This window comes from Scyliorhinus canicula, chromosome 24, assembly GCF_902713615.1.
Source record: "Scyliorhinus canicula chromosome 24, sScyCan1.1, whole genome shotgun sequence".
Lineage (NCBI taxonomy): Eukaryota > Metazoa > Chordata > Chondrichthyes > Carcharhiniformes > Scyliorhinidae > Scyliorhinus > Scyliorhinus canicula.
The window spans coordinates 22,245,285-22,266,121 of NC_052169.1; the positions used below are offsets into that span (position 1 = coordinate 22,245,285).

Sequence of the window (20,837 nt, forward strand, 5' to 3'; positions counted from 1 at the left end):
ACCAACGACGGTGAAGGAACGGCCGATATATTCCCAAGTCAGGATGATGTGTGGGCTTGACACAAAAAGACAAACTCTCCTCTATTCTACTTTAAATAGAACATAGAACATAGAACAGTACAGCACAGAACAGGCCCTTCGGCCCTCGATGTTGTGCCGAGCAATGATCACCCTACTCAAGTCAACGTATCCACCCTATACCAGTAACCCAACAACCCCCCCTTAACCTTACTTTTTAGGACACTACGGGCAATTTAGCATGGCCAATCCACCTAACCCGCACATCTTTGGACTGTGGGAGGAAACCGGAGCACCCGGAGGAAACCCACGCACACACGGGGAGGACGTGCAGACTCCACACAGACAGTGACCCAAGCCGGAATCGAACCTGGGACCCTGGAGCTGTGAAGCATTTATGCTAACCACCATGCTACCGTGCTGCCCCCAAATAGGTGGGGATTATTTTTCCCATCAACGCTCCCCTTTAATACAGGTTGTATTAACGGCCCACTCGGATATCAGCCCTGACTGAGCATGTAAAAATCCCAGCGAGAATTGGATTTGGGACAGAAGTGGATTGTTCCTCCAGGCAGAGTTTTAAAATAAATTTAGAGTATCCAATTCTTTTTTTTTCCCCCAATTAAGGGGCAATTTAGCACGGCCAATCTGCCTACCCGGCACATCTTTGGGGGTGAGACCCACGCAGACACGGGGAGAATGTGCAAACTCCACACGGACAGTGACACAGGGCTGGGATCGAACCGGGGTCTTCGGCGGCATGAGGCAGCAGTGCTAACCACTGCGCCGCCGTGCCATCCCGGAGAGTTTCAATCTTTGAAGCACAAGCTAAAAAAGAGGGGGGGGGGGGGTCCTTTGATTCAGTCAAGATGCAAATCTTAAAAGTCAGGCCGGGGTATATCGACCCAACAATGATGCTTACCTCCTGCTGGCCTTCGAACCACTGGTAGTGCAGAGGGGTAGGTCCCATGGCAACGCAGTGAAGGGTAACAGGACACCCAGCTGGGACTGAGGCACACTCCGGCTGCTTTGTGATCACGATGTCTGCAGGGCGAGACACAGCTCGTTAAAATCAGAAACATTTCACTGCGACCCGCACAAAAACAAATGGCCGCTGGTGCGGCCTTCAAACTGGTGATGTCATCAGAGGCTCCCTCTTACCAGTTAGCGGAAGCCAATCACATCGGGTTAAAGAATGTAACACTTTACAAGAAGGAGCTATTGAGCACTCATAACAATCTTGAGGGGCAATTTTAACCTGGGTGTCTGTCGATGCGGAGTCTGCACGTTCTCCCCGTGTCTGCTCCGGTTTCCTCTCCCAAGCCCCGAAAGACGTGCTTGTTGGGTGAATTGGACATTCTGAATTCTCCCTCTGTGTATCCGAACAGGCGCCAGAATGTGGTGACTAGGGGCTTTTCACAAGAACATCATTGCAGTGTTAATGTAAGCCGACTTGTGACACTAATAAAGATTATTATTTATTTAAAAGGACCAATCAACATGCGCACAGAAAGCGCCCCCAAACAGCAGTGGAATAAAAGGCCATAAGAAACCACTATTTTGTTTAACATAAAGAACTAAATAAACAAAATCAAATGAACTGAGGGACAAATTAAAGGGACAGTCCCTCAAAGGGAAACTGCCTTAAAAGAAAAAGCAAATCACAAAATCTAGTCGTTAAAACAAAATGTGATTAACGGGATCTGTAAGGTGCCCCAAACCATGCGGTGCTCAATGGGTATAGAAGGTCTCGAGGGTGCCCATGGATACCACATGCTCCCTCCCCAGGGACACCTGGCCCCAAACATAGCCACGGAAGAGATTGGACCCATCACAATTATGATCGAGGGTGGTGCAGTCAGCAAACACTTGGAGTCATGCCCAATAGGACGGAAGAGGCACTAACGTAACGTTCGACAGTCGTTTAGGAGTGTAGTATGTGGAGTGGTGGGCAGTCTTCAGGTGCGGTGGGTGGCCTCTTGATTGTCAAGGATGGTGTGTTCGTAACGTAGCCAAACGCGCTGAATACCAGCCTGGAGGTTTTTTCCAATGCACTGACTGAACGGCAATCAATAAATGCGAGCACCCGGAGGAAACCCACACAGACACGGGGAGAACGCGCAGACTCCGAATAGACAGTGACCCAAACCGGGAATTGAACCCGGGTCCCTGATGCTATGAAGCAACAGTGCTAACCACTGTGCTACCATCACCACATTTCAAAAAGAATCCAGTAGGTGTGATCTCCTGAGGACACTAAAATTGCATCGAAAATCCACATTTTCCTTCTTAATCTCCTGGAGAAGGTTTTGGTGAAATTTGATCAATAGATGCGAAAGTTGCGACAGGGGCTGGTTTAGCTCACTGGGCTAAATCGCTAGCTTTGAAAGCAGACCAAGGCAGGCCAGCAGCACGGTTCGATTCCCGTACCAGCCTCCCCGGACAGGCGCCGGAATACGGCGACTAGGGGCTTTTCACAGTAACTTCATTTGAAGCCTACTTGTGACAATAAGCGACTTTCACTTTCACATACGTGTAACTCTCTTTCATTCATAGCCAAAACATTCTGCTGTGGGAGCAAGTGGTTCTGAGAGGAGAACGGTGATGTTGTGCATCTTGACGGGAGGAAGTTTTGCCGTGACACAGAATTGGCGCATCGAGCGGTAGCCCGCAGCCAACGCCACCCGTGACCTCTAAACAGTCGCGCTCGGACCCGACGGCATTCACGGTCTCGAGGACACAGAGGTGTGCTGTGGACTCCCCGTCTGAGTGGACCCCTTGTAGCCATCTAAAATGGACACCAGTATACAAAATGGAGAACCGCAAGGAATACAGGGAAAAACAGCCATAGTAAGGACACACAGCTTGCAGAAGCATTTAGCATTTAGCACGTACAAAAACCAGTTTCAAGGCAGCTGCAGAAACTCAGCCAAAGGTGCAAATAGGAAAACGATCTGCATACTAATGAGGTGACACGGGGACAGTCCCAGATCAAATAGGTACATTTAAGTATCGATTTTCTATAGCTACCCAGCCAGGATGGCGCCAGAGAAACCAGAACAATGAGCCCTAGGAACTGCCCCAGCCATCAAGGAACGACCCCAGGATAGGGGGCTTCGAATGATATCGATTGGGAAAGACCCAAGCGATCCCCAGCAGGTGAGAGAGCCCGCCCCAAGGGGCACGGACCTCTGGGGACCTATAAAAAGAAGGTCCCGCACATGGTTCTGCCTGTTGTATCCTGACTCCGGCCTCCGACTCCAGCCTCCAGATCCTGTCTTTCATCACCGGCCGTTGAGCATCAGCCATCTATCAATAAGTGCCAAAACAACGATCGCTACGTGACCCAGGCATTGCTTATACTCTTGCCAACTTTAATAACCAGAAGTTGCAGACCAAGAACGGGACGAAGGCCTTGTCCCCTGACCTTGCCTGTTCCTTTCTAGATAAGTATTTAGTCGTTTAATCGTAGAAGTAAGTTAGTCTTTTAGCGTGTGCATGAGTATTTATTATATTTGTTATAATAAACACTAATTGTTTGGACTTACTAATCGGTGTATAGATTTATTGCTTTGAACTTGACCTTGATAGCACTTGTGACGGTGTCTCTTCCGGCACCTGGCGACTCCAGAGCATAGATACAGATACAGAGCCAAGTCAGTGTTAAACACATGTCCTTTATTGGAGGCGTGTTAATCACACTAATTTAGAACGACCAACACCCTGCTCTGACGGAATTCCAAATTGCCCCAAACCCCAAAACCTCCTTTGGGAGCTGGAAAGCCCACAATCCAAGCTGCGGAAATGCCCCCGTGTAAGGGCTGCTGCCCCCACCCGTCACAAGGACAGGCCTTGGCGTGCCTTCTTGCCGTCCGGCAGCGGAGGTCCCCACTGGAGGTCCCTCGTTTGCACCGGTTCACCGACTCCCAAGAGACCTGTCTTTTTTTGCGGCCTTGTGGAGACCATGTCTACGTTAAATGTTTTAGGCTGCACCCGCTTTTTAGTTGCTTATCAAACCTTTGATTAAAGTTTTATTTGCACTTCGGTCCCGCGCTCCTGACCTGGGCGGGGAAGGCGGAGGACCTAATAATTTGATGTTCTCATGTTTCATTTGCTCTTTGTTTTTTGTTTGGACAGTGCTCCTTTAAGGAGCAGACCCCTTTGATTTATCCCTCAATTTAAATTAATTTGCCTTAGCGTTCACTCCCCTCAGAGAAGAAGTTCCTCCCCATCTCTGTCTTAAATGGGTGACTCCCTTACTCTCAGATTCTGCCCTCTGGTCCAACACTGTGGCACAGTCAGTAGCACGGTTACTTCACAGCTCCAGGGTCCCAGGTTCGATTCCCGGCTTGGGTCACTGTCTGTGTGGAGTCTGCACGTCCTCCCGTGTCTGCGTGTCACCTCTCATTCTTCTAAACTCCAATGAGCACAGGCCCAACCGACATGACCTCTCCTCACACGAAACTCCCTCCATACCCGGGGGCAACCGAGTGAACCTTCTCTGGACTGCCTCCAATGCCCAGAATATCTTTCCTGAGGTACGGGGACCAAAACTGTTCACAGTATTCCAGGTGCGGCCTAACTAATGGTTGTTTTAGCAGGACCTCCCTCGATTCCCTCCAAAATAAAGACCAACATTCCATTTGCGCAGCGCCACACTATGACACGCCGTTTCACTGTAACACAGCATAACGGACTGCAATATTCCGTGATGCGATTGTAACACGCCGTAACATGCCATGTCACGGTGTAACACGGCATAACACGATTGCAACACAGCTGTCACAAGGCCACACTGATCAGGTGGAGCCACGTTAAGCAAAAAAGAGATTTTGACTTCGGGACCGTTTGTTTCAGTTCCTGATTCTGACGCCTGTGCGAAAATATTTCTGTAAGGTAGAGAAAGGCCAGTTCTCCAATTGACTTATTTAAAGAGACTTGGTCGAAGTCGCATTTCCAACAAACGCGAAAACAGGAAAAGCGGCGGGTTTCGCAGAGGATGTGTGGAGAAACTGGGGCCAGCAGGTGCCACGGAAACGAATTGGGAGAGCGTAGGGGTGGTGTGCGGCCATTGGTGAGAGGCTGTAGGGGGGAGGGGGGGGGAGGGGTCACTTTGTTACCTTCCACATCTTCTCCTTTGCCCCCATCCTTCCCGGAAACCATTCGGGGTATTATTTCCACCCGAGCAGTGAGCGGCCTGGCGGAGTAGGCCAGCAGACCACCCCCCCTCCCCCCTTCCCCTTCCCAAAGTGACGCACACCCTCCAGGACCGGCATTCGGGAATGATTACTTCAATCACAGGTGGCCAATTTGGTTACGGGTCAGCTAACCCAATATTCCTCTTTTGTGGAGCTCGGTATCACCACACTGTGCGATTCCCCAGCAAATTATCAGGACTCCTTTCGGAGCTGATGATCCAGGGAACCCCTGCAGTGCAGAAGGAGGCCATTCGGCCCATCAGCTCCGCACTGATCCTCCGAAGAGGCCCACTCCCCCTACCCTAACCTGCACATCTTTGGACACTAAGGGGCAATTTTTTAGCACGGCCAATCCACCTACCCCGCACATGTTTGGACTGTGGGAGGAAACCGGAGCGCCCGGAGGAAACCCACGCACACACGGGGAGAACGTCCGCACAGGCAGTGATCTAGCGGGGAATCGAACCGGGGACCCTGGCGCTGTGAGGAAGCAGTGCTAACCACTGGTGCAACTGTAGGGTGACCAGGCATCCCGGATTTCACTAAATATCCTGCTGTCCTGATAGCTTTCTTCAAAGTGATCAAAAGGCCCCCGGCTCTTAGCTCCCCAGATCCTCCAACCCTGGTGTTCCATCTGCTGTCAGCAAACCCTCCCCTTCGACATTCCACTGGAATGCTGAATTAGTAAAACGTAAAGTCGCCATAATCCCAGAATCACAGAATTGTTACAGCGCTCATGGAGGCCATTCGGCCCATCATGTCTGCACCGGCTCTCCAAACAAGTATCACGACAAAGCAGCCCGCTTGATTGCTCGTCCTTCCACAAACCTCCACCACCGACAAACAGTGGCAGCCATGCGTACCATCTACAAGATGCAGCATCTCACCAAGTTTCACAGAGAACAACCTTCAGAACCCGCGACCACTGCCATCTAGAAGGACAAGAGCACCTAGGAACCCCACCACCTGGAGGTTCCCCTCCAAGTCACTCACCGTCCTGACTTGGAAACGTATCGGCCGTTCCTTCACTGTCGCTGGGTCAAAGTCCTGGAACTCCCTCCCTAACAGCACTGTGGGTGTACCTACACTTCAAGGACTAGTGTTTCAAGAAGGCAGCTCCCCACCACCTTCTGACGGGCAACTAGGGATGGACAATAAACGCTGGCCGAACCAGTGACGTTCACATCCCGAAAATGAATTAAGAAAAATGAGTGCCATTCCCCCGCACCCCTGCACATTGTTTCTGTTCAATTAAACGTCCAACGCCCTCTTGAATGCCTCGATTGAACCTGCCTCCACCTCACTGCCAGGCCGTGCCTTCCAAACCCCAACCACTCGCTGGGTGACAATCCGTGCCTGTCTAGTTCTTGATCCTTTCCCGAGCGGGGGCACTTTCTCCCTGTCTACTCCATCCAGCCGCCTCATGATGTTGAACATCTCTATCCTCTTCTCTACATTGAACCATAGAGTTCCTACAGAAAAGGTCATTCGGCCCATCGAGTCATCACCGACCCTCTGAAAGAGCACCCTACCTCGCCCCCCCCCCCCCCCGCCCTATCCTCGTAACCCCACCTAACCTGGACATCTTTAGACCGGAGCACCCGGAGGAAACCCACGCAGGCACGGGGAGAACGTGAAGACTCCGCACAGTCACACAAGGCCGGAATTGAACCCTGGTCCCTGGCGCTGTGAGGCTGCCGTGCTAACCACCGTGCCGCCTCTCCAAGTAGAACAGCACCAACCTCTCCAATCTGCCGTCATAACTGAATTTTCCCATTCCTGGAACCAGCCTTGCGAAGCTCTTCTGCGCTCTCTCCGACGTATTCACATCCTTCCAGGCAGCTGAAATACTGCTGAAATATTTCGTTGAGGCCTCATTTATTAATGGCTCAGTTGGCAGCAGTCTGAGAAGGTGCAAGTCCCACTCCATGGACTGGAGCAGAGGAATCTGTGCTTGAAAGTCACATTGCAGCACTGAGGGAGTGCTGCGCTGTCAAACGCACCGTCCTGCATGTCAAACACACAAAGGCCCAATCTGCCCACTTCAGGGGATGTACGAGACTCTTTGCCGTTATTTTAAAGAACAAAAACAATGACTCTATTTCAAAAAAAACTAGACAGAGCTTAACAACATGCTGGAGTCATGAAAGACTGTGTATAAATAGAAGTATTTTGTCCTTCAGTATCTTGTGCTTCTTACCTGTCCTCTCTCTGGATTGTAGGGTTAGGTTTTGTTTAAACCTTTCCTCCCAGCTCATCCTCCGTCCACCCCGAATCTTTTCGGATGCCCCTCCCCCCCCGCCCCTCTTGCACCTTCCTCAAGGGACTGGGAGCCTGCGCATCTTTCTGGTTTGGCTAAAACAGGAAGATGACTGTTCAGCGAGCAAGGATTGACTGCCGTGCAACAGAAAAAGAAGCCCTGTAACATCCTGTGTGCTCGCATTCACAAATTCTCATATGAGTCACCCAGTGACCTCGAGAGAGCCTCCTGATCCTCCAGGATGGAGAAGTAAATTGCAAACAGTGCAACCACATCCGTGCCCTTTCTGACAGGCCCCATTGGGCTCAGACCCAACCCTGGAAAAGTCCCTAGATTTCCAGTGCTTTGGCAGACTTTGCAAAATTCGTTGGCTACGTTACAACAGTGATTACATTTTAACCCACTATAGAGGTGCCCCGAGATTTGCGCACTGTAAAAATGGATGTCTTTATTTTTTGTCAGCCATTTTGAACAGAATTGACATAACCCAGAATGCATCTTGGGTGTTCTAGCTCTCTCTCTCTATACTTGTTCAGACAAATATAAAGGAAGGCAAATACTCTGGACTCATTCGAGTTTGGGTTGAAGCATCTCAATCTTTTTTGTAATTCATTTATGGGATGTGTACGTCTCTGGTTAGGCCAGCATTGCCCGTCCCTAATTGCCCTTGGGAAGGTGGTGGTGAGCTGCCTTCTTGAACCGCTGCAGTCTCCGAGGTGTAGGTACACCCACTGTGCTGTTAGGGATTTTTCCCCAGCGACAGTGAAGACACGGCCGACATGTTTCCAAGTCAGGATGGTGAGTGGCTCGGGAGGGGAGTCTCCGGATGGTTCTTGTCCTTCTAGATGGTAGTGGTAGGGGGTTTGGAAGGTGCTGCCGAAGGAACTTTGGCGAGTTACTGCAGTGCACCTGCCACTGTTCAGCGGTGGTGAAGGGACTGAATGTTTGTGGAAGTTGGAGCAATCAAGCAGGGCTGCTTTGTCCTGGATGGTGTCGAGCTTCTTCTTGTTGGAGCTGCGCTCATCCAGGCAAGTGGAGAGTATTCCGTTACACTCTTGACTTGTGTCTTGTGGATGGTGAACAGGTTTTGGGGGTCAGGAGGTGAGTTGCTGTCTGTAGGATTCCTAGCCTTTAACCTGCTCTGGTAGCCACAGTATTAATATGGCTCGTCCAGTCCCGATAAAAATCCTGGAACTCCCTCACAGCCTGATGGCTGTACCTACACCACACGGACTGCAGCGATTGAAGGAGGAAGTCTTGCATCTGGGGGAGGAAATACATCATCGATGGGGGTACAGCCCACCCTGGCAGATACCCTCTGATCGTCCTTCCCACTGAAACCTTCATTTTGTCTGACTATTTCATTCATCCCGCTGCTTTTATGTACCATCGTCCATGCCCCGCAACGTTAGCTTGTGATGTTACACAGCACGGGCGTTGGCCCTTCAGCCAAACTGGTTTCCGCCAGTGTTAAGCTCCTCCCCACATACTTCACCCAACGCCCCAGGCGCATCCTCGCACCACCTTCTCCATTTTGTACTGAACTAACTTCCTCCAGAATTCTCGCTCCATGTGCTGTGAAGAATATGCACCCAAAATTAGCCCACACCTGAACGGAGGCTGGTTTAGCTCAGTGGGCTGGACAGCTGGGCTGTGATGCAGAACAAGGCCAGCAACGCGGGTTCAATTCCCGTACCAGCTGAGAATTTGGAATTCTCCCCCTGTGTACCCGAACAGGCTCCGGAATGTGGCGACTGAGGGGATTTTCACAGTAACTTCATTGCAGTGTTAATCTAAGCCTACTTGTGACACTAATAAAGATTATCGTTATTATTAACTGAAATCAGGATCTGTTTTATTCCAATTTTCAATCCTGTGCCAAACCATAAGAGCCGCTGGAGCAGAAGTAGGCCACTCAGCCCATCGAGTCTGCTCCGCCATTCAACAAGACCATGACTGATCTGATACGATAATCCTCAACTCCACTTTCCCACTTTAGCCCCATAATCCTGGATTCCCTCACTGATTAAAAACCTTCCTCAGCCTTGAACATACTTAATGCCACAGCCTCTACAGCTCTCTGCGGTAAAGAATTCCACAGATTCACTCCCCTCTGAGAGAAGAAATTCCTCCTCATTTCTGTCTTCAATGGGCGACACCTTACTCTGAGATTGTGCCCTCTGCTCCGAGACTCTCACGAGGGGAAACATCCTCTCAGCATCGACCCTGTCAAACCCCCTGAGAATCCGATGTCTCAATAAGGCCGCCTCTCATTCTTCTAAACTCTAATGAGCACAGGCCCAACCTACTCAACCTCTCTTCATAGGAAAATCCCTCCATACCCGGGATCAACCTTCTCTGGACTGCCTCACATTTGTCCTTAGACAATGAGAGTCTTCCGTGTTTTCCTCCCAAGGGTTTCAGCTGTGGGTCTAGCTCCCAAATCCTGGATGTCCAGAAGGTGTCATATTCCCGTCAACTCAACATTTAAAGCCCCTTGGATTGTTAATTAGAATATATTATATATATATATATATATATATATGTCCCCTTAAATCCCAAAGCAATTCATAGTCTGGGGACAGACAAGGTCCTGGAGGTGCGATGCTGGTTCAGTTTAATACACAGATTAACCTTTCTTTCCTGGGACGCTGTGGAAGACTCTTGGTTGATTACCAAGCCCCAGGTTGGTGATTCTGGTCAAAATTCAGTCGTGATGAGGGGGCAGATATCACCACTCATCCCCAGGGACAAGCTGAAAGCGGCGATGCAAGGCCTTCCCAGTGGCTCACCAGAGAATCAAACAAAGTGGTGCAATATTTAAAAGTTGCCTCATGAGAGTGCGGATGTTTGAGATTGATGAAACTCGGCTGAGTAAGAACGTCCGAATAGGAAAGAATTACTCAGCAGAGAGAATGTAAAGATTTAAAGCAAACCAGTCAAACATTAAGAGTCTAGATAGAGTGAAAGTGAAACTGGGCAAAATATTATTTTAATCCGCTTCTTCTTCTGACAATCAAACTAAACAGGCGATATTAGAAAGGCCGGCTGTTCTTGAAGTTCACCGGGCTTGAACTTCTCCGGAGGGGCAATCAGAGATGAATTGCCACGCCTTTTCTACCTTTTAAAAAAAAAAATGTTTCCAATCCTTTCTCGCCCGACATTCCGAATCAGGCGAGACGTGAACTTTGCTCCCCTGTGAAGAACTACAGAGTCAGACATGAGGAGGCTTCACCTCCACCCCCCACCCCCCTTTCTTTTAACTGTAGGTTTGTCAGGTAAGTGCTAAGAATTTGCGAGGGGGGGGGGGGGGGAACGACAATGGGAGAGGGGGTGTCGGTCAGCCTATCAGGAAGGGGCGGGGGAAATCACGCAGTTGAGGTATTGAAATGCCGGGGGAGGGGGGGGGGGAATGGACAGTTTTGGGGTTACAATTGGTCACATTCGGAACTGACCATAAAAGGTTGTGTATCAACCTGTCAATCCTTCCAACACACACTGACGGCAGGCGGTAAGAATGGGGTAGATTCCCGTTCAGCCTCATGATGGAAAGAATGTTGGGGCATCGCCCATCACTGCCCAGAGCCCCACACTACAACATGTCTAAAGCGCATGTTGCTATAGCAACTCAGACTCACCGAGCGAACCGAGGGCAGCACGGTAGCACAGTGGTAAGCACAATTGCTTCACAGCTCCAGGGTCCCAGGTTCGATTCCCGGCTTGGGTCACTTGTCTGTGCGGAGTCTGCACATCCTCCCCGTGTCTGCGTGGGTTTCCTCCGGGTGCTCCGGTTTCTCCCCACAGTCCAAAGATGTGCAGGTTAGGTGGATTGGCCATGCTAAATTGCCCTTAAAGTGTCCAAAATTGCCCTTAGCGTTGGGTTGGGTTACTGGGTTATGGGGATAGGGTGGAGGTGTTGACCTTGGGTAGGGTGCTCTCTCCAAGAGCCGGTGCAGACTCGATGGGCCGAATGGTCTCCTTCTGCACTGTAAATTCTATGAACTGAAACGCAACCACTATCACCCTTCAATACAGAAAGCAGAAGCACTGCCTACGATTAGAAAAAGCATAGGGATGCCAGTATTGAGTCCAACTTTACACAGTGGTGTCACAGCCTTTCTCTGCAAGTGGAATCTCTGTTGATGGGAGCAGAGATGAGGGGCGGGGTTCATCCCGCTACGTCAGATTTCTGGTTCAGCACGCCGTCGGGATTCTCCGTTTCTCCGGCTGGTCAATGGGGTTTTCCCATTGTGGGGCAGCCCCACGCCGTCGGGAAACCCCCGGGCTGCCGGCAAAATGGAGCATCCCGCCGGCGGAGAATCCAGCCCCAGAGATCTGGGCACCACAGGAAGTACGGTCAACTGATTTTAATGACACAGAACGTTTATCGACAGATGCATTTGGCCTCATTCGTCCCAGGGACAGTTACTTGAAGCTGGGTGCAGAATCCGGGCTCAACGTTAGAACTAGGCCGGAACTCAAACACTGGACCTACTACTATGGAATGGGCCTGAACCTGGGGCCTATCGTCCCCCGTCAACAAAACCTTCTGTTCCTTTCGCGCACACACAGATGATTAATATGTTCTCTTCAGCAGACGTTTTAAATTTTGCTACTTGTTGAAGTCATAGAATCATAGGATCTTTACGGTGCCGAAGGAGGTCATTTGACCCAACGGCTTTGCGCCTACCCTTCGAAAGAGCACTCTACCCATGTTCACTCCTCCATCCACCCCACCCTATCCCTGTAGCCCCATAACATCCCGTAACAGCCTCCCTGAACAGGCGCCGGAATGTGGCGACTAGGGGCTTTTCACAGTAACTTCATTGAAGCCTACTCGTGACAATAAGCAATTTTCATTTCATTTCATTTTCATAACCTAACCTGCACATCCCTGGACACTAAGGGGCAATTTATCATGGCCAATCCACCTAACCCGCACATCTTTGGACTGCTGGAGGAAATCGGTGCACCCGGAGGAAACCCACGCAGACGCGGGGAGAGCGTGCAGACTCCGCGCAGACAGTGACCTAAGGCCGGAATTGAACCCGGGTCCCTGGCGCTGAGGCAGCAATGCTAACCACTGTGCTGTCACAGTCTCCCTTCAAACCCAGAAGGCAACAAGAATGTCAGCGAAGTTGCAAGACATTTCCTAACTGTTTTCTTCACACATGTTATGTTAATCTTGAACGGACCCATTCCCCTCCTTGTTCTCTGTTGTTTTGGTCCTTTTTATCTCCCACTGAACAAGTTGAACAACTTTTCAGTGCAGAGTGTTAGGCAGGTAATTAACTTTTAATTAAAACAAATTGTTCATGAGACATGGGTGCCACTGGCAATTGGCATCATTTGCTGCCCATCCCAGTTGCCCTGGAGAAGTTGCCGATGAGCCGGATTCTTGAACCGCTGTTGTCCATGAGGCGTAGGTACACCCACTGTGCTGTTAGGATGCGAGTTCCATGATTTTGACGCATGAAGTAATGCTGATATATTTCTGAGTCAGGATAACGTGTAACTTTCGAGGAGAACTTGCAAGCCAATTCTCATTACCCTGGACCATTTTACATTCAAAGAGTTAGGGCTGGTGACGTTAGGTGGATTAGCTCTGGCAAGTGGGAAGGAACCAGAAAGGTTTAAGCGGCTGAATCACTGAAACACGGTGGGCGGGCGATGTTTGAAGTAGAACCTAACAACCCCATCAAACTGTCATGGCTCTGTAACTCCTCCAAGCCTCTTAAGATCTCTTTGCAACTCGCCCTGCGTAAACAATTGTAAAGTCACGCATGTCCTGTGATGTTGTTCACAGTCAGAGGCGTCACTGTGTGAATGCTGCTGTTAAGGTGAGCCTGCATGTAAATCTGAATGATTGCCTTAAGGCCGGTCCCAACTAATCTAAATAGTCAGACCCCAAGATAACTGCATGTCAACTTCTCCTGTGGTCATCAGGGGTTTAGAATCCCTACCAGAAGGAGGCCATTCGGCCCATCGAGTCTGCACCGGCCCTTGGAAAGAGCACCCTACCCACACCTCCACCCCATCCCCGTAACGCCACCTAACCTCTTTTGGACTCGATGGGGCAATTTAGCGTGGCCAATCCACCTAACCTGCACATCTTTGGACTGTGGGAAGAAACACGCAGACACGGGGAGAGTGCGCAAACTCCACACAGACAGTCACCCGAGGTCGGAATTGAACTCAGATCTCTGGAGCTGTGAGGCAGCAGTGCTAACCACTGTGCCACCGTACCGCCCATAACCTACCCGTAATCCCACGCACTTTAATTTTACATCGTAATCTGTGATGCAAGACCTCGTTGAAAGCGTTCTGAAAGTCTAAATAAACCACATCCACTGGTTCTCCCTGGTCAACTCTACCGGTTACATCTTCAAAGAATTCCAGTAGATTTTTCAAGCATGATTTCCCTTTCGTAAATCCGTGCCTGTGGTCCTGAGCAGATTCAAAACACGAGGGGTGGAATTTGAGCTGGATTCCACGTGGGATAAGTTGGAGACGAAGACAATCGCCGAGGAAGGAAATTTGGCTGTGAAAGCCAGTTTTCATAGAATTTACAGTGCAGAAGGAGGCCATTCGGCCCATCGAGTCTGCACCGGCTCTGGGAAAGAGCAGCCTATTTAACTTAAGTGTTTTGGGAAACACTTCGTCAAAACACCAGGAGGGAAATGGAAAGCAAAGAAGGTGGACAGGGCAAAACAGGCAAACGGAAAGCTCAACAGAATCATCATTGAATCCCTACAGTGCAGAAGGAGGCCATTCGGCCCATCAAGTCTGCACCAACCCTCTGAAAGAGCACCCTACCTAGGCCCACTCATAACCTTTTGGGCACCGAGAGGCAATTTATCATGGCCAATCCACCGTTGGACTTTCTTTCTATTCGTCTGGCTGGGGAAGCAGTTTTAATTTGATGTCAAGGTTAACAATTCTATAAACACCGACAGCAGATCCAGTGTGAATGGTTATGATGTCACCAGGATCTCTCAGGGTAGGAATCCAGTGTGTGTGTGGGCGGTGATCTGTCTCGGAATTGCCACGGTTCCAACTCCAGAACCTCGACACCGCCCAGGACAAAGCAGCCCCGCTCCACTGGTACCCCATCCACAAACATTCACTCCCTCCACCATCGAGGAGCAGTGGCAGCCGTGTGTACCATCTGCAGGTTGTGCTGCAGGAATTAACCGAGGCTCCTTCGGCAGCACCTTCCATACCCGCGACCTTCACCATCTGGAAAGACAAGGGCAGACACATAGGAACCCCACCACCTGCATGTTCCCCTCTAAGCCAATCACCATCCTGACTTGGAATATCGCCCATTCCTTCTCTATCGCTGGATAAAAATCCTCCCTAGCTCCCTCCCTAACAGCACTGTGGGTGTACCTACGCCACACAGACTGCAGCGGTTCAGGAAGGCAGCTCACCACCACCTTCTCAGGGGCAATTAAGAATGGGCAATAAATGCTGGCTGAGCCAGCGACACCCACATCCTATTAATGAATTAAAAAATTATCAATTAAGTGTGATAGACAATATGTAACACAGAATTTCATAGAATTTACAGTGCAGGAGGCCATTCAGCCCATCGAGTCTACACCGGCTTCTGAAAGAGCACCCTACCTAAGCCCACACCTCCACCCTATATCTGTAACCCGGCAACTCCATCTAACTTTTGGACACTAAAGGGGCAATTTAGCATGGCCAATCCACCTAACCTTTGCACATCTTCGGACTGTGGGAGGAAACCGGAGCACCCGGAGGAAACCCACGCAGACACGGGGAGGATGTGCAGACTCCGCACAGACAGTGACCCAGCCGGGAATCGAACCTGGGACCCTGGAGCTGTGAAGCAACAGTGCTAACCAATGTGCTGCCTTGCCACCCCCCGGCAATGTATAATGCAGACTTATATATGTGCGTTAAATATACGGAAAGAGTCAAAAGCCAGGAACGGATATCATTCACAATTGTGAAGTTATTTAAAAGGAGGCCTGCAGACTGAACGACCATTGCTTTGAGTGGTGTTGCTCGCTTACATAACTCACTGAGTTTCCACTGGGTTCCACATTCCGGTTAAACTGGAATCTGAATAGTTAAATCAAAACCACCTTCTCTGCCTCGACCCCAATGAGAAAGATTGAAGGTAACATTGGATCACAGCAATCAAGTTGAAGAAAGTATTCTACGACCAGCCATCTCCAACTATTTTGTCCAACACAATTTAAGTGAGTAAAAAAACATCAAATTAACTGAGGGATAAATGAAAGGGAAAGTCCCAAATGGAAACTGCCTTAAATAAAGAACGAGTCACAAAGGAAACTTAAGACATCAAACCAAAATGTGATTAATAATCTTTATTGTCACAAGTCGGCTTACACTAACACTGCAATGAAGTTACTGTGAAAATCCCCCAGTCGCTACATTCTGGCACCTGTTCGGATGCACAGGGGGAGGATTCAGAAATTCAGCACGTCTTTCGGGACTTGTGGGAGGAAACCGGAGCACCCGGAGGAAACCCACGCAGAGACGGTGAGAACGTGCAGACTCCGCACAGACAGTGACCCAAGCGGCAAATCGAACCTGGGACCCTGGAGCTGAGAAGCAACAGTGCTAACCACTGTGCTACCATGGCATTAATGGAGTCAATAACGCACCCCAACTCCTGCCGTGTCCACTGGGTACGGAATGCCTCACAGGTGCCAGTGGGCACCCCCCCCTGGACAACACCCTCGATCACCCGCTGCCCAGACCTGTTGACGGGAAGTTTAGCCAGGCCGAGGAGCAGGTTCGCGAGGAGGTCCTCCTCCCCACCTGCCCTGCCCTCCCCTCCGCTCAATCTCCAACAGCACCCCACAATATTGTCATCATTTCGAATGGGTTACAAGGGCAAACACCAACAACGTTCAGACCAGGAAGCAAAAGGCAGATGTTGCGAGTTTGAAACAAAACCAGAAAGTACGCAGCATCTTGGGACACGCATCGCCTGTTACACACAGAGAGAGAGAAAAAAATCCCCAGAGGAAAAAGGTTAGCAGAAAAAAATGCAACATCGGCATGAAATAAAGCAATCACTGTTCAGCCCTGCGGGTTCAGCAAGTTCAAAACCACTCACCTTATTTTCGGTAAGTGACAGGAGCTCACTTGTATCCAAAAATTAATCATTTCAAGATCCCTCGGCTGAAACCGGACTGCGGGAAGAGAGCATTCCTGAAGTTTTTCTGTGGCTGGATCAGCCTGAAGGAAAATATTTGCTCAACCAAACCCACAGGGACTCGGTATCCATTTCTGCTTCTTGCAGGCAGGTCCGCATTCAGAAAGGTGGATAAGGGCTCCTGACCTACATTTCAGAATTGTTCCTAATTATCATTTTAAAAAGCAACCTTTGTCCTTTCCTTAAAGACACTACTCTGCACTGATGCAACATTTCCAGAAACGCCTCAGACTTAGTTTGGTGCCTTTGTATCTGTATTTGCTGAGTAAATTAAAGGGAGCCACAAGATATATCAGCGCAGGTGTTAAAAAGCTTGGTCGAAGATGTGACTTTTTCAGGATTGTCTAAGCAGCAGAATGGAGGAATGTCATGAGGGAATTCTAGATTCAGCTTTTGCTGCTCATGATATGTCCACGCAAACTGACACAGCGCCTAAACTGCACCCCCAGGACTGTCAGCACCCACACTGCACCCCCAGGGCCGTCAGCACCCACACTGTACCCCCAGGGCCGTCAGCACCCACACTGCACCCCCAGGGCCGTCAGCACCCACACTGCACCCCCAGCACCCACACTGTACCCCCAGCACCCACACTGTACCCCCAGGGCCGTCAGCACCCACACTGTACCCCCAGCGCCCACACTGTACCCCCAGCGCCCACACTGTACCCCCAGGGCCGTCGGCACCCACATTGTACCCCCAGGGCCGTCAGCACCCACACTGTACCCCCAGGGCCGTCAGCACCCACACTGTACCCCCAGGACTGTCAGCACCCACACTGCACCCCCAGGGCCGTCAGCACCCACACTGCACCCCCAGGGCCGTCAGCACCCACACTGCACCCCCAGCACCCACACTGTACCCCCAGCACCCACACTGCACCCCCAGGGCCGTCAGCACCCACACTGCACCCCCAGCACCCACACTGTACCCCCAGCGCCCACACTGTACCCCCAGCGCCCACACTGCACCCCCAGGACTGTCAGCACCCACACTGCACCCCCAGGGCCGTCAGCACCCACACTGCACCCCCAGGGCCGTCAGCGCCCAAACTGCACCCCCAGGGCCGTCAGCACCCACACTGCACCCCCAGGGCCGTCAGCACCCACACTGCACCCCCAGGGCCGTCAGCACCCACACTGCACCCCCAGCACCCACACTGTACCCCCAGCACCCACACTGTACCCCCAGGGCCGTCAGCACCCACACTGTACCCCCAGGGCCGTCAGCACCCACACTGTACCCCCAGGACTGTCAGCGCCCACACTGCACCCCCAGGGCCGTCAGCACCCACACTGTACCCCCAGGGCCGCCAGCACCCACACTGTACCCCCAGCGCCCACACTGCACCCCCAGGGCCGTCAGCACCCACACTGCACCCCCAGGGCCGTCAGCGCCCACACTGTACCCCCAGCACCCACACTGCACCCCCAGGGCCGTCAGAACCCACACTGTACCCTCCGGGGCCGTCAGCGCCCACACTGTACCCCCAGGGCCGTCAGCACCCACACTGTACCCCCAGGGCCGTCAGCGCCCACACTGTACCCCCAGGGCCGCCAGCACCCACACTGTACCCCCAGGGCCGTCAGTGCCCAAACTGTACCCCCAGGGCCGTCGGCACCCACACTGTACCCCCAGGGCCGTCAGCACCCACACTGCACCCCCAGGGCCGCCAGCACCCACACTGTACCCCCCCAGCACCCACACTGCACCCCCAGCGCCCACACTGCACCCCCCAGGGCCGTCAGCACCCACACTGCACCCCCCAGGGCCGCCAGCACCCACACTGCACCCCCAGCACCCACACTGCCCCCCCCAGGGCCGTCAGCACCCACACTGCACCCCCAGCACCCACACTGCCCCCCCCAGGGCCGTCAGAACCCACACTGCACCCCCAGGGCCGTCAGCGCCCCCACTGTACCCCCAGGACCCACACTGCACCCCCAGGGCCCACACTGCACCCCCAGGGCCGTCAGCGCCCACACTGTACCCCCAGGGCCGTCAGCACCCACACTGCACCCCCAGCACCCACACTGCACCCCCAGGGCCGTCAGCACCCACACTGCACCCCCAGGGCCGTCAGCGCCCACACTGTACCCCCAGGGCCGTCAGCACCCACACTGTACCCCCAGGGCCGTCAGCACCCACACTGCACCCCCAGGGCCCACACTGCACCCCCAGGGCCGCCAGCGCCCACACTGTACCCCCAGGGCCGTCAGCACCCACACTGCACCCCCAGGGCCCACACTGCACCCCCCCCCCCAGGGCCGTCAGCGCCCACACTGCACCCCCAGGGCCGTCAGCGCCCAAACTGCACCCCCAGGGCCGTCAGCACCCACACTGTACCCCCAGGGCTGTCAGCACCCACACTGTACCCCCAGGGCCGCCAGCACCCACACTGTACCCCCAGCACCCACACTGTACCCCCCCAGCACCCACACTGTACCCCCAGGGCCGTCAGCACCTACACTGTACCCCCAGGGCCGCCAGCACCCACACTGTACCCCCAGGGCCGTCAGCGCCCAAACTGCACCCCCAGGGCCGTCAGCGCCCACACTGTACCCCCAGGGCCGCCAGCGCCCCCACTGCACCCCCGGGGCCGCCAGCACCCACACTGTACCCCCAGGGCCGTCGGCACCCACACTGTACCCCCAGGGCCGTCAGCACCCACACTGTACCCCCAGGGCCGTCAGCACCCACACTGTACCCCCAGGACTGTCAGCACCCACACTGCACCCCCAGGGCCGTCAGCACCCACACTGCACCCCCAGGGCCGTCAGCACCCACACTGCACCCCCAGCACCCACACTGTACCCCCAGCACCCACACTGTACCCCCAGGGCCGTCAGCACCCACACTGTACCCCCAGGGCCGTCAGCACCCACACTGTACCCCCAGGACTGTCAGCGCCCACACTGCACCCCCAGGGCCGTCAGCACCCACACTGTACCCCCAGGGCCGCCAGCACCCACACTGTACCCCCAGCGCCCACACTGCACCCCCAGGGCCGTCAGCACCCACACTGCACCCCCAGGGCCGTCAGCGCCCACACTGTACCCCCAGCACCCACACTGCACCCCCAGGGCCGTCAGAACCCACACTGTACCCTCCGGGGCCGTCAGCGCCCACACTGTACCCCCAGGGCCGTCAGCACCCACACTGTACCCCCAGGGCCGTCAGCGCCCACACTGTACCCCCAGGGCCGCCAGCACCCACACTGTACCCCCAGGGCCGTCAGTGCCCAAACTGTACCCCCAGGGCCGTCGGCACCCACACTGTACCCCCAGGGCCGTCAGCACCCACACTGCACCCCCAGGGCCGCCAGCACCCACACTGTACCCCCCCAGCACCCACACTGCACCCCCAGCGCCCACACTGCACCCCCCAGGGCCGTCAGCACCCACACTGCACCCCCCAGGGCCGCCAGCACCCACACTGCACCCCCAGCACCCACACTGCCCCCCCCAGGGCCGTCAGCACCCACACTGCACCCCCAGCACCCACACTGCCCCCCCCAGGGCCGTCAGCACCCACACTGCACCCCCAGGGCCGTCAGCGCCCCCACTGTACCCCCAGCACCCACACTGTACCCCCAGGGCCGTCAGCACCCACACTGCACCCCCAGGGCCCACACTGCACCCCAGGGCCGTCAGCGCCCACACTGTACCCCCAGGGCCGTCAGCACCCACACTGCACCCCCAGCACCCACACTGCACCCCCAGGGCCGTCAGCACCCACACTGCACCCCCAGGGCCGTCAGCGCCCACACTGTACCCCCAGGGCCGTCAGCACCCACACTGTACCCCCAGGGCCGTCAGCACCCACACTGCACCCCCAGGGCCCACACTGCACCCCCAGGGCCGCCAGCGCCCACACTGTACCCCCAGGGCCCACACTGTACCCCCAGGGCCGTCAGCACCCACACTGCACCCCCAGGGCCCACACTGCACCCCCCCCCCCAGGGCCGTCAGCGCCCACACTGCACCCCCAGGGCCGTCAGCGCCCAAACTGCACCCCCAGGGCCGTCAGCACCCACACTGTACCCCCAGGGCTGTCAGCACCCACACTGTACCCCCAAGGCCGCCAGCACCCACACTGTACCCCCAGCACCCACACTGTACCCCCCCAGCACCCACACTGC

At 53.6% G+C, this 20,837-nt stretch overlaps 1 protein-coding gene across 4 annotated transcripts in view; it reads right to left on the reverse strand.

The window, feature by feature from the left end:
* Positions 1-20,837, reverse strand: part of malt3 (MALT paracaspase 3) — a 242,432-nt gene that overhangs the window by 97,056 nt on the left and 124,539 nt on the right. For all 4 annotated transcript variants that reach the window (XR_005458688.1, XM_038784246.1, XM_038784245.1 and 1 more), the window contains exon 2: positions 941-1,062. Coding sequence is in view for 3 of the 4 variants with exons in the window: in XM_038784245.1 (XP_038640173.1) it covers positions 941-1,062 (122 nt within the window). In the remaining variant the exon portion in view is untranslated. The remainder of the gene's footprint in view (positions 1-940; positions 1,063-20,837) is intronic.